General features: G+C 33.8%; 1 protein-coding gene across 1 annotated transcript; it reads right to left on the reverse strand.

Annotated features, from left to right (window-relative positions):
• Positions 1–12,624: 12,624 nt before the first annotated feature.
• LOC139841567 (uncharacterized) lies at positions 12,625–15,219 on the reverse strand. The gene is made up of 3 exons (XM_071831782.1): positions 15,147–15,219; positions 14,455–14,856; positions 12,625–14,373 (listed from the first exon to the last, which is right to left on the reverse strand). Exons 1-3 carry the CDS (start codon positions 15,217–15,219, stop codon positions 12,692–12,694), a joined length of 2,157 nt encoding a protein of 718 aa, XP_071687883.1. The 3' UTR covers positions 12,625–12,691.
• Between the last annotated feature and the right edge of the window lie 3,636 nt (positions 15,220–18,855).

Below are 18,855 nucleotides of genomic sequence, written 5' to 3' on the forward strand. Positions count from 1 at the left end.
ACTCCAGACAAAAACGAGTCTTTGCCAAGAAGGTAGACTTGAGAGTAACCAAGTCCATTGAACCCTGTCGCAATTTGTGCAACTCGTCCCGGATTTTATCAAGATCGGAAGAAGTTCGGTATTCTTGAAAAAATTCCTTCTTAAACTCCTCCCATGTCAAACACATGCATTGCTCTTCACCATATAATTTGATTTTATCGTCCCACCACAACTTGCCCTCTTCGCGCAACATGCTAGAACCATACCTCGTCTTCTTCTCGGGAGGACACTCCGCGGTACGGAACGCTCCTTCGATATCGGAAATCCAACAAGTGCTTTTCAATGGATCCCTCACCCCATTAAACATCGGAGGTTGAGTATCCTTGAAATTTTTGTAGTGGAAGTCCCGCCTTCCACACCCACCATTACCTTCACCCCCTTCGCCTCGAGGATAAATGTTTCTAGCCTCTAAAGCCTCCTCTATTGCGGCTTTCATTCGATCATTGATCATTTCGGTCACTTGTCCATCGACCGACTCTTGGAAGACCTTTCGAACGTCGTCAAGAAAATCCTTATTTAGCCTTTTAAAGATGGCCTCAACCTTGGCCGTGAGTTCAACGTCCTCACTTGTACTTCCGTCATTGGTGTCGTGTCCATTTCTCATCTTCATTCTATAAAACGAAGTAAATTAAGCAACAAAATGAAAGGACTTAACACATATGTATATACATATACACCACACTACCTCATCTTACTCAACAGTCGTCGTACATCACTTGTTTGACACGATTTGAACCCGTAACAATGGTAGCTAATCATTGTTACGTGAGCACATCGCATTAACTCACTAGTACCACGTCTTTCTCGCTTGACGATTTCAAATACCACACAAAACAATAGCGCATGATTAGTTCACATAAACCTATGCACTAACCAAAACCCGATCCGACCCAAAGTCCTACAAGTCCCGCATAACGCGCACACAAAAAGTCTAAGTGTAGGCGCCTATCTCAAGTCACCTAAATCCCTTAGACCATGCTCTGATACCACTTGTAACAACCCAAACTAAACCACCATCGAACCCGCGGAAAATATCAAAAAAAAAAAAATTTGTTTGTTCAGGTACTGGCGCGGCGCGCAAGTACCCCGCGCGGTGCGCCGATCTGGTCTGTCCAAAAAGTCTTGAAACGTGAAAAAGATTGGCCACTTCCCAACATAATTAGGCAAAACGCTTTTAACAACATATTCAAATATGTAAAACTAACACTATTCAAACATAAAATAAGTTTTACAAAGCGGGGCCCACATCGGCCGTTTTACGAGTTTAATACATAACGTGAGTTTCGACCACCAAAAAGTTTAAGTACCAAACGACACGATGAGCATGGTGTTTGGGATTAAACTACCCAAGTCATGGTCAAACTCCAAAAGCTAACACATCCAAAAAGCGTCCCCTAACAATAAGCGAGATCTTTAATCCAAACGTATGCCCTTACCCTTATCCACGCCGGAACCTATAAAATGGTAAACAACGAGAGGGTAAGCTAACGCTTAGTGAGTAGAATAAATATATACATGCATATAAGACTTACCTACTCGCATCCACGATATCATATAACGCATACAAACGCATAACGTCTCAATAAACAAGCTAGTATTCATCAATTCGTACAACTAGCAACATCAATAGCATAATATTCATAATAATAATTAAATGCTAACGTCAACAACTAAAAACCATGGTTAACCAAGTTCTTCGCAAGGGAATGACTTCGCGAAACAAGTCATCGATGTTCATAACAACCGTTAGCTCCCAAACACGGCTATGGTATACTAACCCCCGAGGTGTTCCAAAAACGGCTATGGCATCACCCCCAAGTGTTCCAAAAACGGCTATGGCATCACTTGATCAATGTGTGAGTAAAACACGGCTATTACTCACAATCATGTACACAAACATGGCTATGTGCACAAAATAATACGGAATACATCGTGGGAGTAAAACACGGCTACTACTCGCTACTATATGCACAAACACGTCTATGTGCATAAATATTAAACGTGGACAAAAACGGCTATGTCTTACAACTATGGTCACAAAACGGCTATGTGACACCATTAATACGGCACGTAAATCATATACATACATATATAGATTTTCCACTCACCTCAAAGTCTTGGTGAGAGATAACTGAGCTTTCAACTTCAATGTAACGCACCTATTACATTATGCACATATCAATCATTCATTCAAGGTGGTCAACCACTAACTTCATTCTAGTGCCATTTTGACCTAAGGTGCAATTTTGACCCATTTGCACCCTTAACCCTAAAATTGGGTTAACTTACACTAAAACCTTAAAATTAGCCAAGATAGGGTTAAAACACATTTCAATACAAATTTTATGCATCTTTCACAACCATTAACCAACTTAGGTCCATTATAACCCATTTGACCATTTTAAAGTCAACATACCCATTTTGGGTCATCCACTAACCCACACAACACCCATTTACTTAGATATAGGTGTGCTAGTAACTAACTAACAAATTTAAGCTCTCAAACATCAATTAATACTTTGAAAAACCCTAGTTAATCATCTTTAGGTCTACATGACCCAAATTCACCCAAAACACCCAATTTACTAACAAAGTGGGTTTTAAGTTCACCATTAACCCTAACACTAACCCTTTCACAAAATTAAATTAGGAAATCAAGATTAGAGCATACCACGACAATCAAAACGTAGCTAGAGGATAGATGAACAACTTTAATGCTTGCACTTAGACCCGAAATAGGCTTCTTCTTCCTTGATTTGAGTTCTCTCACTCTAGAAAACCCTTTCTCTCACTAAATTAATTTGGAAGAGGTGAAGTAGGTGAAAATGGTGTTATGAGGCTCACCAAACTGAATCTAGAGCCTTAAAGTCGGCCCTTTAGTGAATTTACCAATTTGCCCTCAAAATATCTAATAAAAAAAGAAAGGAATCTGTCACAGATCAATGGCGCGGCGCGCCAAAAGCCTGCGCGATGCGCCACTCCCCCAGATCAGATTCTTTCTCCTTTTAAATATGTACAACAAAACCCCAACTTCAAGCATCTTATTTACGCTTATGTACACAACAAATATTTGGGTCTTATAGTATTGATCCATAACTTCATTGAAGAAATATTCTGCGAAGAATATGTAGTTCCTATAGTTTTAGAAATTACTTATTCTAGCTCAAATCAAAAATCATATGAGTTTAATATCATATTAACACATTAAATCCATGATTACATCTGAAGATAATATATATGTATATATGTTTTCATAAAGATTTTAATTAAAAATTCTTTTGTACAAACTGATAATGGTGAAAATATTTTAACGGGTAGGTAATACCCGAGGAATGTTTAGTTTCACATTAATAAGTTACACTATACATTCTTCGAATCTGATTCAACAGTCATTTACTATCCTACTTACATCCACAGAGACCACAGAATAATCATTTTCATTCAATTTCATATTGGATTTTGACCTATCAGAATCTAACAAGTGGCATAATGAAGAAAACATTTGACAAAAATAAAATTTGTTAGAAACAAACAAATTAACTATGAGAAATTTTGTTAAGAATCCACGCTAACGAAATCCTAGCTAACTGTTCCTATCTAACTGATTACATTTAATTATCGCAATTTATTTATCGCAATTTAAATATCACAATTTATATTCTCGCAATTTTATTTATCGTCATTTAATTTCTGTTATTTATTTTACGCACTTTAAATATCGGGACACGTGTACAAGGTTTTGACATATCATATCGACGCATCTATATATATTATTTGGAATAACCATAGACACTCTATATGCAGTAATGCTTGAGTTATCTATACAGGGTTGAGGTTTATTCTCAAATAATATATATACTTTGAGTTGTGATCGAGTCTGAGACATGTACACGGGTCACGATACGTATTAATTAATTCAAATATTATATATTGAACTATATATGAATTATGGGACTGTTAACTGTGGACTATTAAATGTGGACTAATAACATTGGACAATTAAAATGAATTAAAATATTGATTATAACATATGAAACTAAACATTTCTTCAAGTTTGCCACTTGATTTCATCTTAAACCTCATTTGTACCTTGACGATTACAATCTGCGTTCAAACCATTCATGATTCTTGAAAACACCTCAATCGAGAGGATGAACCAACCGCACTTCATCTACGGAAGAAAAGATTGATGCATATAGTTATGCACCCGAAGAACTCTCGGAAACTGAGTAAACATTTAACACGTAACTGTGCAAATTCCTTTAGTGTTATTATCACCCAAAATAATTTGATTATCCCTTTCAAAGTAGCAAATTTTGTCACAGCTCCAGCAAGTCAACTTCAACGGTTCGTTCGAAACAACCTTATCATAACCCTGAAATATAAGCGTGCTCTTTTATTGTTACATGGGAACCTTTTATATTCCACCACATTACCATCAACGTTTAATCATCTAAAAACACAATTCTCTTGAAACCACCTTGGATTGATAACCGATGATTCAGATATTGTGGCATTAAATGCAGAGAAAACAGAAAAATTGTAGATGGTCTAAACGGCCAAAAGTTTGATGATAAAGAAGGGAGTGTTAGGAATGCTCGATAGAAAATTTGGTACTGAAGAACAGATTGAGTAAACCATGAAGGAGACCAAGGCCAAATACAAGGACCATACCATATATTCAAAGAATCCAGGTAATTCTGGATCCGATGAAACCTTCAACGAATATCTTGCTCCGTACTCATATTAAAATCATACGGAAAATCCTTCTTCATCAACCATCGAACTTAGAAATTCCAAAATATCATCATAAATATCTTCGATATTTCTGAAGATATTTTCATAAATATTCTCGTTCGAAATTATTTATCTCTTCGTGCTATCTATATTACATCATAAAGGAAACTACTTTAGTTTCTAAATTTCTTTAAATTTTGAGTTTGAATTATGAATGATTTTGAAGTAGTGTTGGAAATTGATGCATGAGTTAGTATAATATAATGACAATTGATCAACGTGATTATATTATAGTAAGTCATGCTGAGTTTCTAAATGGAACGTGATGATTCACAGATTATAATGTTATCATGTGCCATGTTACATGACTCTTATATTCTATCTAATCTATAACCATATTAAGAACATGTTTTCTTGATAGTCCTATCTTTTCCCTTGGATTCTGGTAATTTGACAAGTCAGATTGTGCTATTACCATCTCTTTCTTAGAACATTAGTCACGTTCATTCGAAACTTCATACTTACGAATTCTGGACCATTATTCTCTTGACTTAAAGTCGAAAAGAGAAAACAAAAGTATGGAACTCCAAAATATAAAGGAAATGCAGAGGGTGGATTTGTAGTGAAATATCAGACAGAGCAATCGAGACAGATGATCAATTTTATTTAAAAAGATCCTAATTTCCTTAAATCCCGAAGAATCAGATCTTATTTAGATTTTAAAGATTTCTTTAAATCCCTTGAATTTCGAAATTTAACCCTGACTACGTCGAAAGCTACGACGAATCTCTATTTCTTCATTTCACTCTTTTGTGATAGCTTCGCTTATACTCTTCGAGTAATCGAATTATCCTATCAATATTACTCAACAGTAATAAAACTCTATTTATCAGCTCATATTCGTCAGGAAAACATACTTATTGTCATCCATGACCATCCCACTCAAATTTCGGGATGAAATTTCTTTAACGGGTAGGTACTGTGACGACCCGGAAATTTTCGACCAAATTTAAACTTAATCTTTGTATGATTTCGACACGATAAGCAAAGTCTATAAAGTTGAGTCTCAAAAAGTTTGAGCTATTTTCATATATTCATGTGACCTTCGACTGTCCCCAATGATTCACGAACCATTGCTTGTAAATATGTGGATATATATAAATATGTGTATATATAAATATATGTATAATATATATAATAACATGAACATTAATAAACTATTATATACATTTATTGTTATAAATAAATATGTACAATAAAATACATTGTAATAAAAACTATTATTTTATATGTATATTTCTTGTATATATATATTGTTATATTTAATTTAATTATTTAATATATTTATTTGCGTAGTAAATTTTGTTATTTACAACTGTTTATATATATACATAGTGTATATTAAATATAATTAATTTTGAGCTTAAATGGTAAATGTCTGTAACTTTCGATTGACGTTTAATTATTTTTAAAATAGGTCTAATATATATATATATATATATATATATATATATATATATATATATATATATATATATATAATATGAAGTTTTAAAATAAAAGTTGTTCCAAAATTTGAATAAAAAGATAATAGTTTTGATAAATATTTTTTTTACCTTTTCAAACTAAGTTTTTATACTCCGTACATATAAATTGGAACATAAAATAAATAATTATCGAACCTTTTTGATCAAGTTTCAAACAGGTAATGACCAGAATAAATAAATGGACTTAAATTGAAAATTTGGGATTTTTAGGAACACTTTTATACGATAACTGTTTAGCAATGAACACAATATAGTCATCCGGGATAAACTGTCGGTAGGTTAAAACAAATATGTAGCTGCTATACTATTTACACAGTTTATCATGTGAATTGTAATATTATAATGGGTTTACTGTTTCTGTTTCTTTCTCTCCCACTTACACACACTTGAACTCATACGGAGTATAAATTATATTTATATACATATAAGCATATAGGCAGAGATATGATCAACCATATCACTTATTTACTTGGGCTTTCCCTGCACAAACCACCGCCACCTACAACCTCATCATCGACGACAACCACCATAACCACCTTAACACCCATCGACACCCACAATACATCACCATCTCCATAACGTTACTCTAGCTGAAAGCTTCTATTCCTACTTTATGATCAAACTTACCATCACCTTTTGGACACCCCTAAACCAACCCATCTACGGTCCACCACCTCACCACCATAACCCTTCTCTTCAATCTAACCGTGATCACCACCAAGCTCACGACCACCGTAAACCACCATTGTTGAACACCTTCTTAACCAACCGCCATGAACACCCATCATCACCAAAACCATCACATGAAATTGAAACCCACTTGAACGAAACCCATTTAAACCTCACTCTCTTCTTTCTCTTTTCCCTCTCTCTCTCTCTTCTCTCCTGTTACTAGTTCGGTTACAACAAACAACCATGATCAATCAATATTTCTACTGCCGTGATTTGTTTTCTGTTCGATAACCCGACTCCACCGAAAATCACTATCACAGGCCGCTGCTATCAACTTCCTATTTCTGTCTACGGTTCAAACCAAAACCCACCACATACTTATATTGTTCGACCTCCGTTATTACTTCTATTTTTTTTATTCATGCTACGGTTGGTCGAAGGATACACATGCCACCATGAACGATTTGTTGCTGACATATGATGATGATTTAATAAAGTTGTGTTTTATTTAATTCACCGAATGACCCCACTCCCTTTTTCCTGTCAAGCTTTCCTTATTTATTTCGATTTATTAGAAACTGCAAATGGGCCATCAATAGTTAAATGGACTTGTGAGGTAGCCATGTACTTGTTATTGGGCCGAGAGCCCAGTTAAGTTTCTGTTGGCCCAAATGACACTAGTGTCTATGCTCGGGCTAGAAACACAAACCGCAAACAATTGGTATTTTTAAGTATCATTCAATTGCCGGTGAGCTGTCTAATATATTTATGATCATGGGAAAAATTTCGGTTATGATGTTGATTATGATAATGATAACGAAAGAAGATGATGAGTGGCGATATAAGATGGTGATGATAAATTGTTGAAGAAGAAGATCATCATGATTTTGTGAAGATAATTGATGATTATGAAAAACGGATACATGATATTGATGATGAATCTGTGAAGATCATTCGTGATGATTATCATGATGCTGATGATGATGCGAGATGGAGAGGATGATGATGTTATATAGATGAGGGTTATGGCAATGGATAGTGTTAGTGAGATGATAATTCCAAACAGAAACGAAAATGGTTAATAGGAATTAACCCGTAAATATAATCAAGAGAGAATAGATAGAGGAGCGGTATGATTGAATGTTAAGAGAATTAGAGGTCGCGGGTTCGAGTCCCGTCCCGGGCAGTTTATTCCTTTTTAATACTCCTAAGGTATTATTTGATATTATTAAGATTATTATTAAGTATTATCATTATTACTATAAGTATTATTATTATCATTATGGTTATAAAATATGACTCTTTTATTATTATTAACTCTATTATTATACATACAACTTTTATATACATATACATATATATATATATATATATATATATATATATATATATATATATATATATATATATATATATATATATATATATATATATATATATATATATATATATATATATATATATATATATGAAATGTATTATGAATATAAATATTTTATAAAGAAGTATATATATATATATATATATATATATATATATATATATATATGAAAAATATTATTATAAATATATTATAAAGATATAAATCTTATTACATTATAAAATATATATACAGTTCGCTATTATTATATATGTGTTAATATTATTTGATATATATACAAATGATATAGGTTCGTGAATCCGAGGCCAACCATGCATTGTTCAATGTCGTCATATGTATTTTTACTACAAAATACAGTATTGCGAGTTTCATTTGCTCCCTTTTTAAATGCTTTTGCAATATATATTTTTGGGACTGAGAATACATGCGCTGTTTTATAAATGTTTTACGAAATAGACACAAGTAATCGAAACTACATTCTATGGCTGGATTATTAAACCGAATATGCCCCATTTAGCTTGGTAGCCTAAGAATTAGGGAACATCACTAATTTTGAGAATTAGTGCACCCCTAATTGACGCGAATCCTAAAGATAGATCTATCGGGCCCAACAAGCCCCATTCTGAAATTTGGAATGCTTTAGTACTTCGAGTTTATCATGTCTGATGGGTGTCCCGGAATGATGGGGATATTCTATATGCATCTTGTTAAGGTCGGTTACCAGGCGTTCACCATATGAATGATTTTTATCTCTATGCAGTTTGCGAAATGCCTGATATGAGAATGATGTTTATGAAAAATGAAATCTTGCGGTCTATTAAAATTATGAAAATGATTGTTTATGATAAATCTATGAACTCACCAACATTTTGGTTGACACTTTAAAGCATGTTTATTCTCAGGTATGAAAGAAATCTTCCGCTGTGCATTTGCTCATTTTAGAGATATTACTTGGAGTCATTCATGACATATTTCAAAATACGTTGCATTCGAGTCGTCGAGTTCATCAAGATTATTATTAAGTCAATTATAGTTGGATATATTATGAAATGGTATGCATGCCATCAACTTCCGATGAAATGAAAGTTTGTCTTTTAAAAACGAATGCAATATTTGTAAAATGTATCATATAGAGGTCAAGTACCTCGCGATGTAACCAAATGTAATGTATTCGTCCAGATGGATTAGGACGAGTCGTTAGAGAATTAATCCAATTAGGTTTATTAGTTTATCCAATTGTAAGTCTAATTGAATATTTCTTAGATCAACATCAGGTTTATGTGATATTTATCACGTGATTATTTGAATGCCATGAATGAAGACATTAGCTATAAACATCACTTAGTTAATGTATGCTTTAGGTCCTACTTTATGAATGATATGCGATACTTAGCTTAGCCTTTTAGGGATAATAACTGGTCTATGATTATTATCTTGCTTTGTGTTAATATGAGTTATGAAAATTACCTAATATGTTTCCCCGATAATCTATTCGTTCATGTAATCACTTATATTTTATATAGTTTATTCAAATCAAAACTCTATTTTATCTTTCTTAAAATAGTATTATTTAATCTACTATGAACGTACCTTCTATTATCTCTTTCCTAAGAGATAGTATTCTAAACTTAAATACCAACCGAAGACATAAAAATATATTTCTAGTTCTTTAATAAGAATTAGACTACATAAATAAACTAACTTAAAACCGCTTTCACGCTCTCTTGGGACGATAACCTAAAATAGTACATCTGATCGGGTTTTGTTGCTCGTTAGGGTGTTAAAAGTGAATTAAAAGTTTATATAAATTTAAAAGTTGAAAGGCAAATTAAGCACTGCACACTTTTACCACATCAGTCGTCATTTGGAAAAAAGTCGCCCTCCTAATTTCAAAATGGGTATTAGCAATGTTGATGTTTGTCCTTCTCATTTAAACAAAAAGAAAGAAAAGGAAGAATTGAAGGCTAAGCGTTCAGTTATATACATGAAGAATAGAAATGTGGTTGTTAATTTTATAGCAGAGTCGGTTGATAATGGGTTTACGCTTAGGGATGAAGAGGAGTCGGTCAAGTCGTTTGATGATGGTAACGAGCCCGCACTTCGAGAAGGAGACGATCAAGGAGTTTCCGACAATAATGGTACCGGTAGTGATGGTGTAGAAGTAAATCGAAACATTGGCTTTTTTGAGGGCCTTAAGGAGGAAGGTTGGCTACCCCCTTCCGTGCCGAGTATTAGGATTGGTAGCGCTACGACAAACGTTTCATCTTTTGCGATTGAAAATCGGTCGAAGAAGAAATTTGTTCGATTGAAGGTTGATGGAGTGATTGTTAAGCCGATCACAAAGACAAGGAAAGGCAAAGTGGTTATCGGGTAGATGTGACCGGTTTGTTGTTGAGATGGTTGTTTTTAGAGTTCTTTTTTGTCCTTATTTGGTTAGATATGGTTAATTGGGACTTGTATTTGTTTGCGTTCCGATCTCGTTTTGTGATCTGGTTGTTCAAGGGTCGGTATTAGTTAGCTTTTGATTCTTGTCAAATTTTAGAGTTCGTTTACTGTTTTCGAGCCTTGCAGTGGTTTTGGTTCTTTTGTATATCTGTTCGTTTTTCATCTATTGATGAAAAGACTTAGTTTTAATGTAATGGTTTTTTAGTCGAAAAAAAATTAGACTACGATGCTTTGCGAAATACAAAAGGCAAAGGAAAGACACACTTCCCCTATATTTCATATGGATAAATTTGAGTATTATTGTTGTTGTAATGGTAAGACTAACAATATCACCCTATTTACCAATTAATGGGTCGATTCAGATTACGTGTAATCACCTGACAGTAAAAAACGGTATAAAATTAAACAAAATAAGAAGAGTCTAAACAACCTAGAAAAAGTCAACCATAATTGTATTTGTATGTTAATATTAGAAAATGCATAGAACGTCTGAAATCATTTTATTTGAAAAAATAGCTCATTATTGAAAATGCATAATGCAACTAAATAAAGTGTTTCAGATCAACTCAATCCGAGCCGGACCAACCCTTGCATAAAATCAGGCCTTTGACACATTAACTAATCTGCCCATTTTACTGCCTTTAGTGTATGGTATCGCACCAACGTATTTGAATCTCGTTTTATATATTCTACAGAGTATGGTAAATTTTTTAAAATAACACTGATTTTATGTTATTAATATTAATATTAATATTAATAATTAATTATCACCTCCTAAAGTGCTTCATAGTGTAACATTTCTGTAGGCGTAATTGCATGAACACCTGATGCTTTCAGAAGCCCACATGAAAGAAATCACCACCTACTTTACATTCCTAATAGCTTAACATAAATGAATATTTGCAATAATTGACTTAGCATGGAGGTAAAGGAATATACTAAAACTCACCTTCATATAGAGAAATTTTCATGAAGAAAACCAATACAGTTTTACTTCTATTTATTTTATCTCAATCGAATTTAGCTAACGTTACCCCGACGTAACGCGAGGGCAACCCAACTTGTTATTACCATATTGCAATAATTGACTTATCATAGAGCTGAACGAAAAAAAAATACTTTTTTTTTAACAACGATTGGGATTACCCGAGAGGACTAAACCACCCGTTGCGATCATCTCCCGTTTCGACTATACCGATGCAGCAATAATAACCCCGCCTTTATCGCTGTCCGGGAGGAAACCTTGAAACCGATCCAAGGGCACGGCCAAGTAAACCCCTCTCCCCTTTATCCCCAAACGATATGGGAAATGTGTCATGGGTGGATAATTCATGGCAGGGATGAAATTGTGTTTGTAATATTAAAAGACCCTGTATAGAAAACAAAACAAAAAAAAAAAAACAAAAAATTTAAGGGAATAAAATTAATATTGAAAAACAGTAGTTAGAAGAAAAAAAAAATGTACACGTAGGGATCCGGACAAACTAGTACACCAGATTTACAAATAGGAAAAGATGCGATGTCAAGTATCCTAAAATCGAATTCCAAGTAAATAAGCATATATGAAAACAGCTGTAACTATTCATATTAGGTAATATTCATATTGAATAAAAGTAATTACACCCTGTGTTTGGAAAATTTAATGTTTTGGATGAACACACAGTTGAAAAATGTGTTGTGAAACAGTCAAACAGAGTGTAGATAAATAAAGACAAGACCAACTGGAACAAATATCTCCCAAGAGATGTTTACATACCAGGCACAAAAGATATAGAATAGGAATAGCCGAATAGGTATCCAATCCAAATTAAATAAAGAAAAAACAAACTGGAACAAATTAAGTCGAGATAACAAACACTAATAAAACCAGTTAGAGATGTTGTTGTAGAGGTAGTTTCTCTTGTTGCCCAAGTGCATGAACCAGTTTCACCAAAATGGCTTCAACCGGTTCGTGCGAATTCTCTAGTGCCTTTGATATGGGCTGCCACTTGTCGCCGTGTTTCGGCCCTGCATCAATACATTTCCTCAAAACTTCCTTCTGCTGATCCTCAGTTCCATGTTGTAATTCAAATCTATAAAGCAAACCCCAAAAGTCACCAACATCTGGTGCAACCGTAACTGCCCGATTAAGCCAACTTCGTGCTTCATCCACATTCTTATTCTCCCAACAAATCTTACCAATAACAGCCATTATATGCGGGTCATCTCCACACTTCTTTAAAGCAATATCATGACTCACGTGATACCTTTGTTGTATTGGAGCAAGCTCAATCGAAGCAACCCATAGTATACCAATATTATCACCGCACTCATCAGTAGCCATTGAATACAACTCCTGAGCTTGAAATATAGATCCGTGTCTTAACTCTGCACGAACACTAGCCACCCATAGTTCGGGATTCTTTGGGTTCCTTTTTCGTGCCTTTTTTAACACATCTTTAACTCTACTATACTCGCTCGTTCTTTCTTCGATATTCGCAAGTGAAAGCCAAAGAGGTGTTGAATTTGGACAATGCCTTACACCCGATTCGTACGCATCTTTCGCTTCACCTAAACGATCTAACCGTTCCTCAAGCTGACCGAGCATCAACCACAACTTAAAAAACCAAGGAAACAATTTCAAACCTTCATTAATCAACCGTCTTTCTCCTTCAACATTATGAAGTTCTCGTTCAACGATTGCAGACTTCATCCACATTCTCTCTGTTCCTCCTCCATTTGCAGAGAGTTTTGCAAGAAACGTCCGGGCCCGCTCAAGCTCCTTGTTATCATATTCAAGTTTAAATGCGGCATGCCAAATTTCTTCAGAATCTGGAAGTTCAGCATACGCTTCTTCTAGAATCTTCCTGGCTGCTTCGAGATCACCTGCAAACCGCTTTTCGTTAGCTCTCATCAACCATAAAACCTCAGATTTTGGTTTGCGCTTGACAGCTTTACAAAGCAAAGCATCAAACAAATCTAGTTTCCCATCATCTTTCTCAAGTTGTGCTGCTTTAATCCATAAATTTTCATCGTAACCAAACGTATTAGTCAAAACCCTATAAATTGCTCTAGCAGTTTCAAATGAACCCCTTTTCTTGCATTCTTGTGCATCACCAAGCATGGTCAGTTCTTGGTCTTGATATTTAACACCGTACTTGACAGTTCTATCAATTACCGCGTTACATGTTTTCACAAACCCCGATCGTTCAGCAGCTTCAGCTTCTTTTATCCAAGCTTTTCGATCAAATACCACATGTTGATGCAATAAATCATTAATACCCATTCTTATCATTTTGCTAACCATATCTGTGTTCCCATTATAAGCTTCTTCAAGTTTGGCTTCTGCAGTCCAAAGTGCCGGTTGTACGTGTGTCGGAAGCTTTTCATGTGCCTTTTTCAGCACCGATTTTGCACCATCGGGGTAGTTTTCTAACCAAGCCAGCGCGATCCACAATTCAACATGGAATGGGCAATACTCATCAACGGCTCTTTCAAGCAATGTCTTGCCATTTGTTTCATAAATAAGTTCACCCAACGCTTTATCATATAGCTTTTCACAACGCTTGGAAGCTAATTTCAACAAAAAATAAGCTTGATCAAAATCTGAAATCATTTCACTTTCTGTAGAATTCGGGTCAAAAGCAACCAAACCTGAAACAGAATCAAACTTCAAACACCAACGTGTTCCTTCAGCACCCTCAACAACACAACCAGTCAAATCACCTACATCTCTACTCTTCTTCTCCGGATGCCTTGCAGTAATAATCTCTTCATTTTCCCTAGCTTTCTCAAATAAAGTATTGAATACATAACTTTCAAATTTCAACTTTTTATTATTATTATTATTATCACTTGAAGGACATTCCCTAATTTCGGGAATACTATGCCGTCTAGCAGACAGTGTCTCAGGTGTCTTTCTCTTAAGAACAGGAAACCATTGAGTAATTTTCGGATGCTTTTCAATATCCTCTTTCAACCTACCTTGTGTACTATCTTCCTTTTTTGAATCCATGATCTCATCGCACACAGTATCTGGAGATTGCATGATGATTCCTATTAATTAGCACGAAAAAACAAAACTATAGTCAAAACTTCAAATCAAAGCATGTGGAACAAAATTACCAAATGATATCAATACATGAAACCGTAGTAGTAGTAGATTAGTTAAATAAAATACAGAAATGATTTACGTCACATCGTAACCCTAGATGAACAAAAATGATGAGTACATGTAACCTAGAATGGCAATTACAACATATATATGCATGTATATATACGGAGTATATAATAAATGTAACCCTAAAAAAACAATGAAGTGAAGACGTAAATGAGAAATCACTCACCTGAGATAGAAGAGATAACTTGACGAATAATCGAAGACAGTTTTATGATATAATGAAGTGCGCGATTTGGCATATGGAATTAATATCCCCGCCATTGTAAGTCGGTGTATTTTTACTTAGTCACAACTCATAATCCCTGAAAATTAGCAGTTTATTACTCATTAATTAATTAATTAATTATTAATTACTGGTATTAATTATTAATTATTATTATTATTTGTTGTTAGTATTATTGTTAAGAAAAGCGACACCGAATTATAGCAAACCGCTAGTAATAAATGAAATAGCGACAATAAAGAGACACCGAGATTTAACGTGGAAAACCCCAATAGGGTAAAAACCACGGGCAAGGAAAGAAAACGTTTCACTAATAAGAATAATAGAAATTACACTTCTCTCTAATTACAAGGATAAACATTAATCTTTATATCTCTTGTAATTAGGAGATTACTCACAAACTCTCTATTTAACTCTTTTAGTATATGAAAGAAAGAAATGATTTTGGGATGTATAAATGAGCTTACATGTTGCTCTATTTATACTAATTCAAGATGACTAGATGGTAAATATTTAGTAGACAATTTAGTAGGTATAGTATGCCAAGTTTTACCAAGTCTTATACCACAATATGCATGTGTGTTTTTGACTATAGAACTCACCAACCAAGGCCATCATATTTGACAATCTCCCACTTGAAAGTTTGATTGAAGCTCAATAAATCTTCACACGATAATCTTTCCTTGCCAATGATGTTGCTTACGTCTCCGCTAGGCCGCATGAGGAACGGCACCAAACAAACTTGTCACGGTTGATTGACTTTGTTAGAAAATCGGCCACATTGTCGTCAATATGAATTTTCTGCACATCCACGGTTCCTTCTTCCACTTTCTTACGAACGAAGTGATACTGAACTCGTATATGCTTTGTCTTTGAATGAAATGCTAGATTCCTTGCAAGATGCAAGGCACTCTGGTTGTCATAAAATAGAGTGATATTCTTTTATTTGTGGCCGAGTTCCTCCAACAACATCTTCAACCATACTGCCTCTTTAGTAGCTTGAGTAGCTGCAACATATTCTGTCTCTTTCGTTGACGTGGCCACAACTGACTGCAGTTTTGAAATCCAGCTTACTGTTCCACCACAAAATGTAAAAACATATGCGGAGGTGGATTTACTTTTATCCATATCACCTGCATATTCTGAATCAACATACCCTTTGACAATAAATTCCAGTTCCCCATAACATAAAGCAACATCCGAGGTACCCTTAATGTATCTTAGGATCCTCTTTACCGCATTCCAATGCTCTTTACCAGAATTCGCCATGTACTGACTAACTACTCCCACTGCATGTGCAATGTCTGGTCTTGTACATATCATTGCGAACATTAAACTTCCCACTGCTAATGCATACGGTACTCGAGACATCTTCTTCCTCTCGTCTTCACTGCTAGGACACATAACGGAGGATAACTTGAGATTAGTAGGAAGTGGGGTTGAAATTGGATTACTATCTTGCATATTGAAACGTTCCAAGATTTTCCTCAAATAATTCTTTTGAGAAAGCCAAATCTTCCTATTATCTCTGTCTCGGTGAATTTGCATCCCTAGAATATTGTTTGCGGCACCCAAGTCTTTCATTTCAAACTCCCTAGCCAATTGAGCCTTCAGCTTATTAATACGATCTTTGTTGGGGCCTGCAACCAACACGTCGTCTACATATAACAACAAAATGACAATCATTGTCCCCAAACCTCTTGAAATATGCACAAGGGTCTGCATAAAGTCTGTTATATTCAAGGCTCATTATGAAAGAATCAAATCTCTTGTACCAATATCTCGGCGCCTGTTTGAGACCATACAGAGATTTCTTTAACCTGCAAACCAAGTTCTTTTTTCCTTGTAGTTCAAAACCTTCTGGTTGAAGCATATAAATTTCTTCTTCAAGATTTCCATGAAGAAATGCAGTTTTCACATCTAGCTGCTCTAGATGCAAATCAAATGTAGCACACATCGCTAGAACTACTCGAATTGTTGTAAGTCGAACCACAGGAGAAAATATTTCATTAAAGCCTGTACCTTCTTTCTGAGCATATCCTTTAACCACCAGTCTTGCACGATACCGCTCCACTTGATCATCGCCATTTCTCTTGATCTTATACACCCATTTATTTCCAATAGGTTTTCTACCTTTTGGCAATGGCACAAGTTCCCATGTTTTATTTTTATGAAGAGCTTCAATTTCTTCCCGCATAGCCGTCATCCACTGAGATGCATCTGAATGATTTAGTGCCTCGCGAAGAGTTGTTGGCTCTCATTCCTCTGTTAAAAGACAATATGCAACATTGCTTTCCATAATATAATCCGAGTGCCACCCTGGACGTTTTCATTCCCGATTAGAAATACGAGTCGCTGGAGCTTCATCAACGACTACTTGATTTTCATCGTGCTCTGGTACTGCTTCAGAAGAATCTTTATGAAATTCATTTCCAACCTGTATCGGTGTAGTTTCTTTTGAAGTGCTAACATCTTCAAGATCTTTGTCTTCCGTAAAGACAACATCTCTGCTGATGACTACTTTGTGGGCTGTGGGGTCCCACAAACGATACCCCTTAACTCCATCAGCATACCCCAAGAACAAACACTTTTTGGACTTTGGATCCAACTTTGTCATTTCTTGAGAATTGTACATTGCGTACACAGGACTTCTAAATACATGAAGGTCAGAATAATCAACTAGTTTGTGATGACCAGGAAATTTCCAACCAAATTTAAACTTAATCTTTATATAATCCTGACACAATAAGCAAAGTCTGTAATGTTGAAATCTCAAAAACTTTGAACTGTGTTAATATAACCAATTAGCCTTTTGACTATTCCCGAGGATTCACGAACAGTTGTTTGTAAATAAAAATGTATATATAAATGTAAGTATATGTATATTAACTTGAAATTATAATATATATTTTAACCATTAGAAATAAATATGTAAAATAAGATACATGATATTATATTTCTATTAATAATTATTATTTTATGTTTACATAATATCAATTATAAACGATAACAAGTAATATTAAAAATTAATACAACAATAACAATACTCTCATTGCTATAAGAAGTATTAATGGTAATATATAGATATGAAGTGTGATAAAATTTAATTATTATAATAATATCATTATTATTAATAATATTATCGTTATAAAATTTATATATATTATTATTATAATAATATAATTATTATTAAGTGTTATTATTACTATTTATAATATTAAGAAGTATGATTATTAAAGTTATATTTAATAATTAATGAGACTAAATATAATACATATATGTATACTGATATATATATATATATATATATATATATATATATATATATATATATATATATATATATATATATATATATATATATATATATATATATATAAACAGATATATTTAAATACAGTAAGTACATATACAAATATATATAGAATTACAAGTTATAATATAATTGACATGTTGTTATTACATTCATTTTTATTAATATGTATATTAATATTAGGATCAAAATCAGTATTATTATTATTTGTTATTTGATATTATTATTAAGAATTATTGTTATAGATTATCAATATAATTATAATTATTATTATTATTATGAATATTATTATTATTATTATTATTAATATAATTATTAATTATTAATAAAAAAAATAAT

Source organism: Rutidosis leptorrhynchoides, chromosome 4 (assembly GCF_046630445.1).
Source record: "Rutidosis leptorrhynchoides isolate AG116_Rl617_1_P2 chromosome 4, CSIRO_AGI_Rlap_v1, whole genome shotgun sequence".
Classification (NCBI taxonomy): domain Eukaryota; kingdom Viridiplantae; phylum Streptophyta; class Magnoliopsida; order Asterales; family Asteraceae; genus Rutidosis; species Rutidosis leptorrhynchoides.

Bases quoted from the DNA above. Each gene is read 5' to 3' on its own strand.
- LOC139841567 (XM_071831782.1), bottom strand. From the start codon at position 15,219: ATGCCAAATCGCGCACTTCATTATATCATAAAACTGTCTTCGATTATT. The intron at 14,857-15,146 runs GTGAGTGATTTC...GCTAATTAATAG, and splicing joins AGTTATCTCTTCTATCTCAG to GAATCATCATGCAATCTCCA. The intron at 14,374-14,454 runs GTTTGGTTGCTT...TGTTGAAATTAG, and splicing joins GAAGTTTGATTCTGTTTCAG to CTTCCAAGCGTTGTGAAAAG.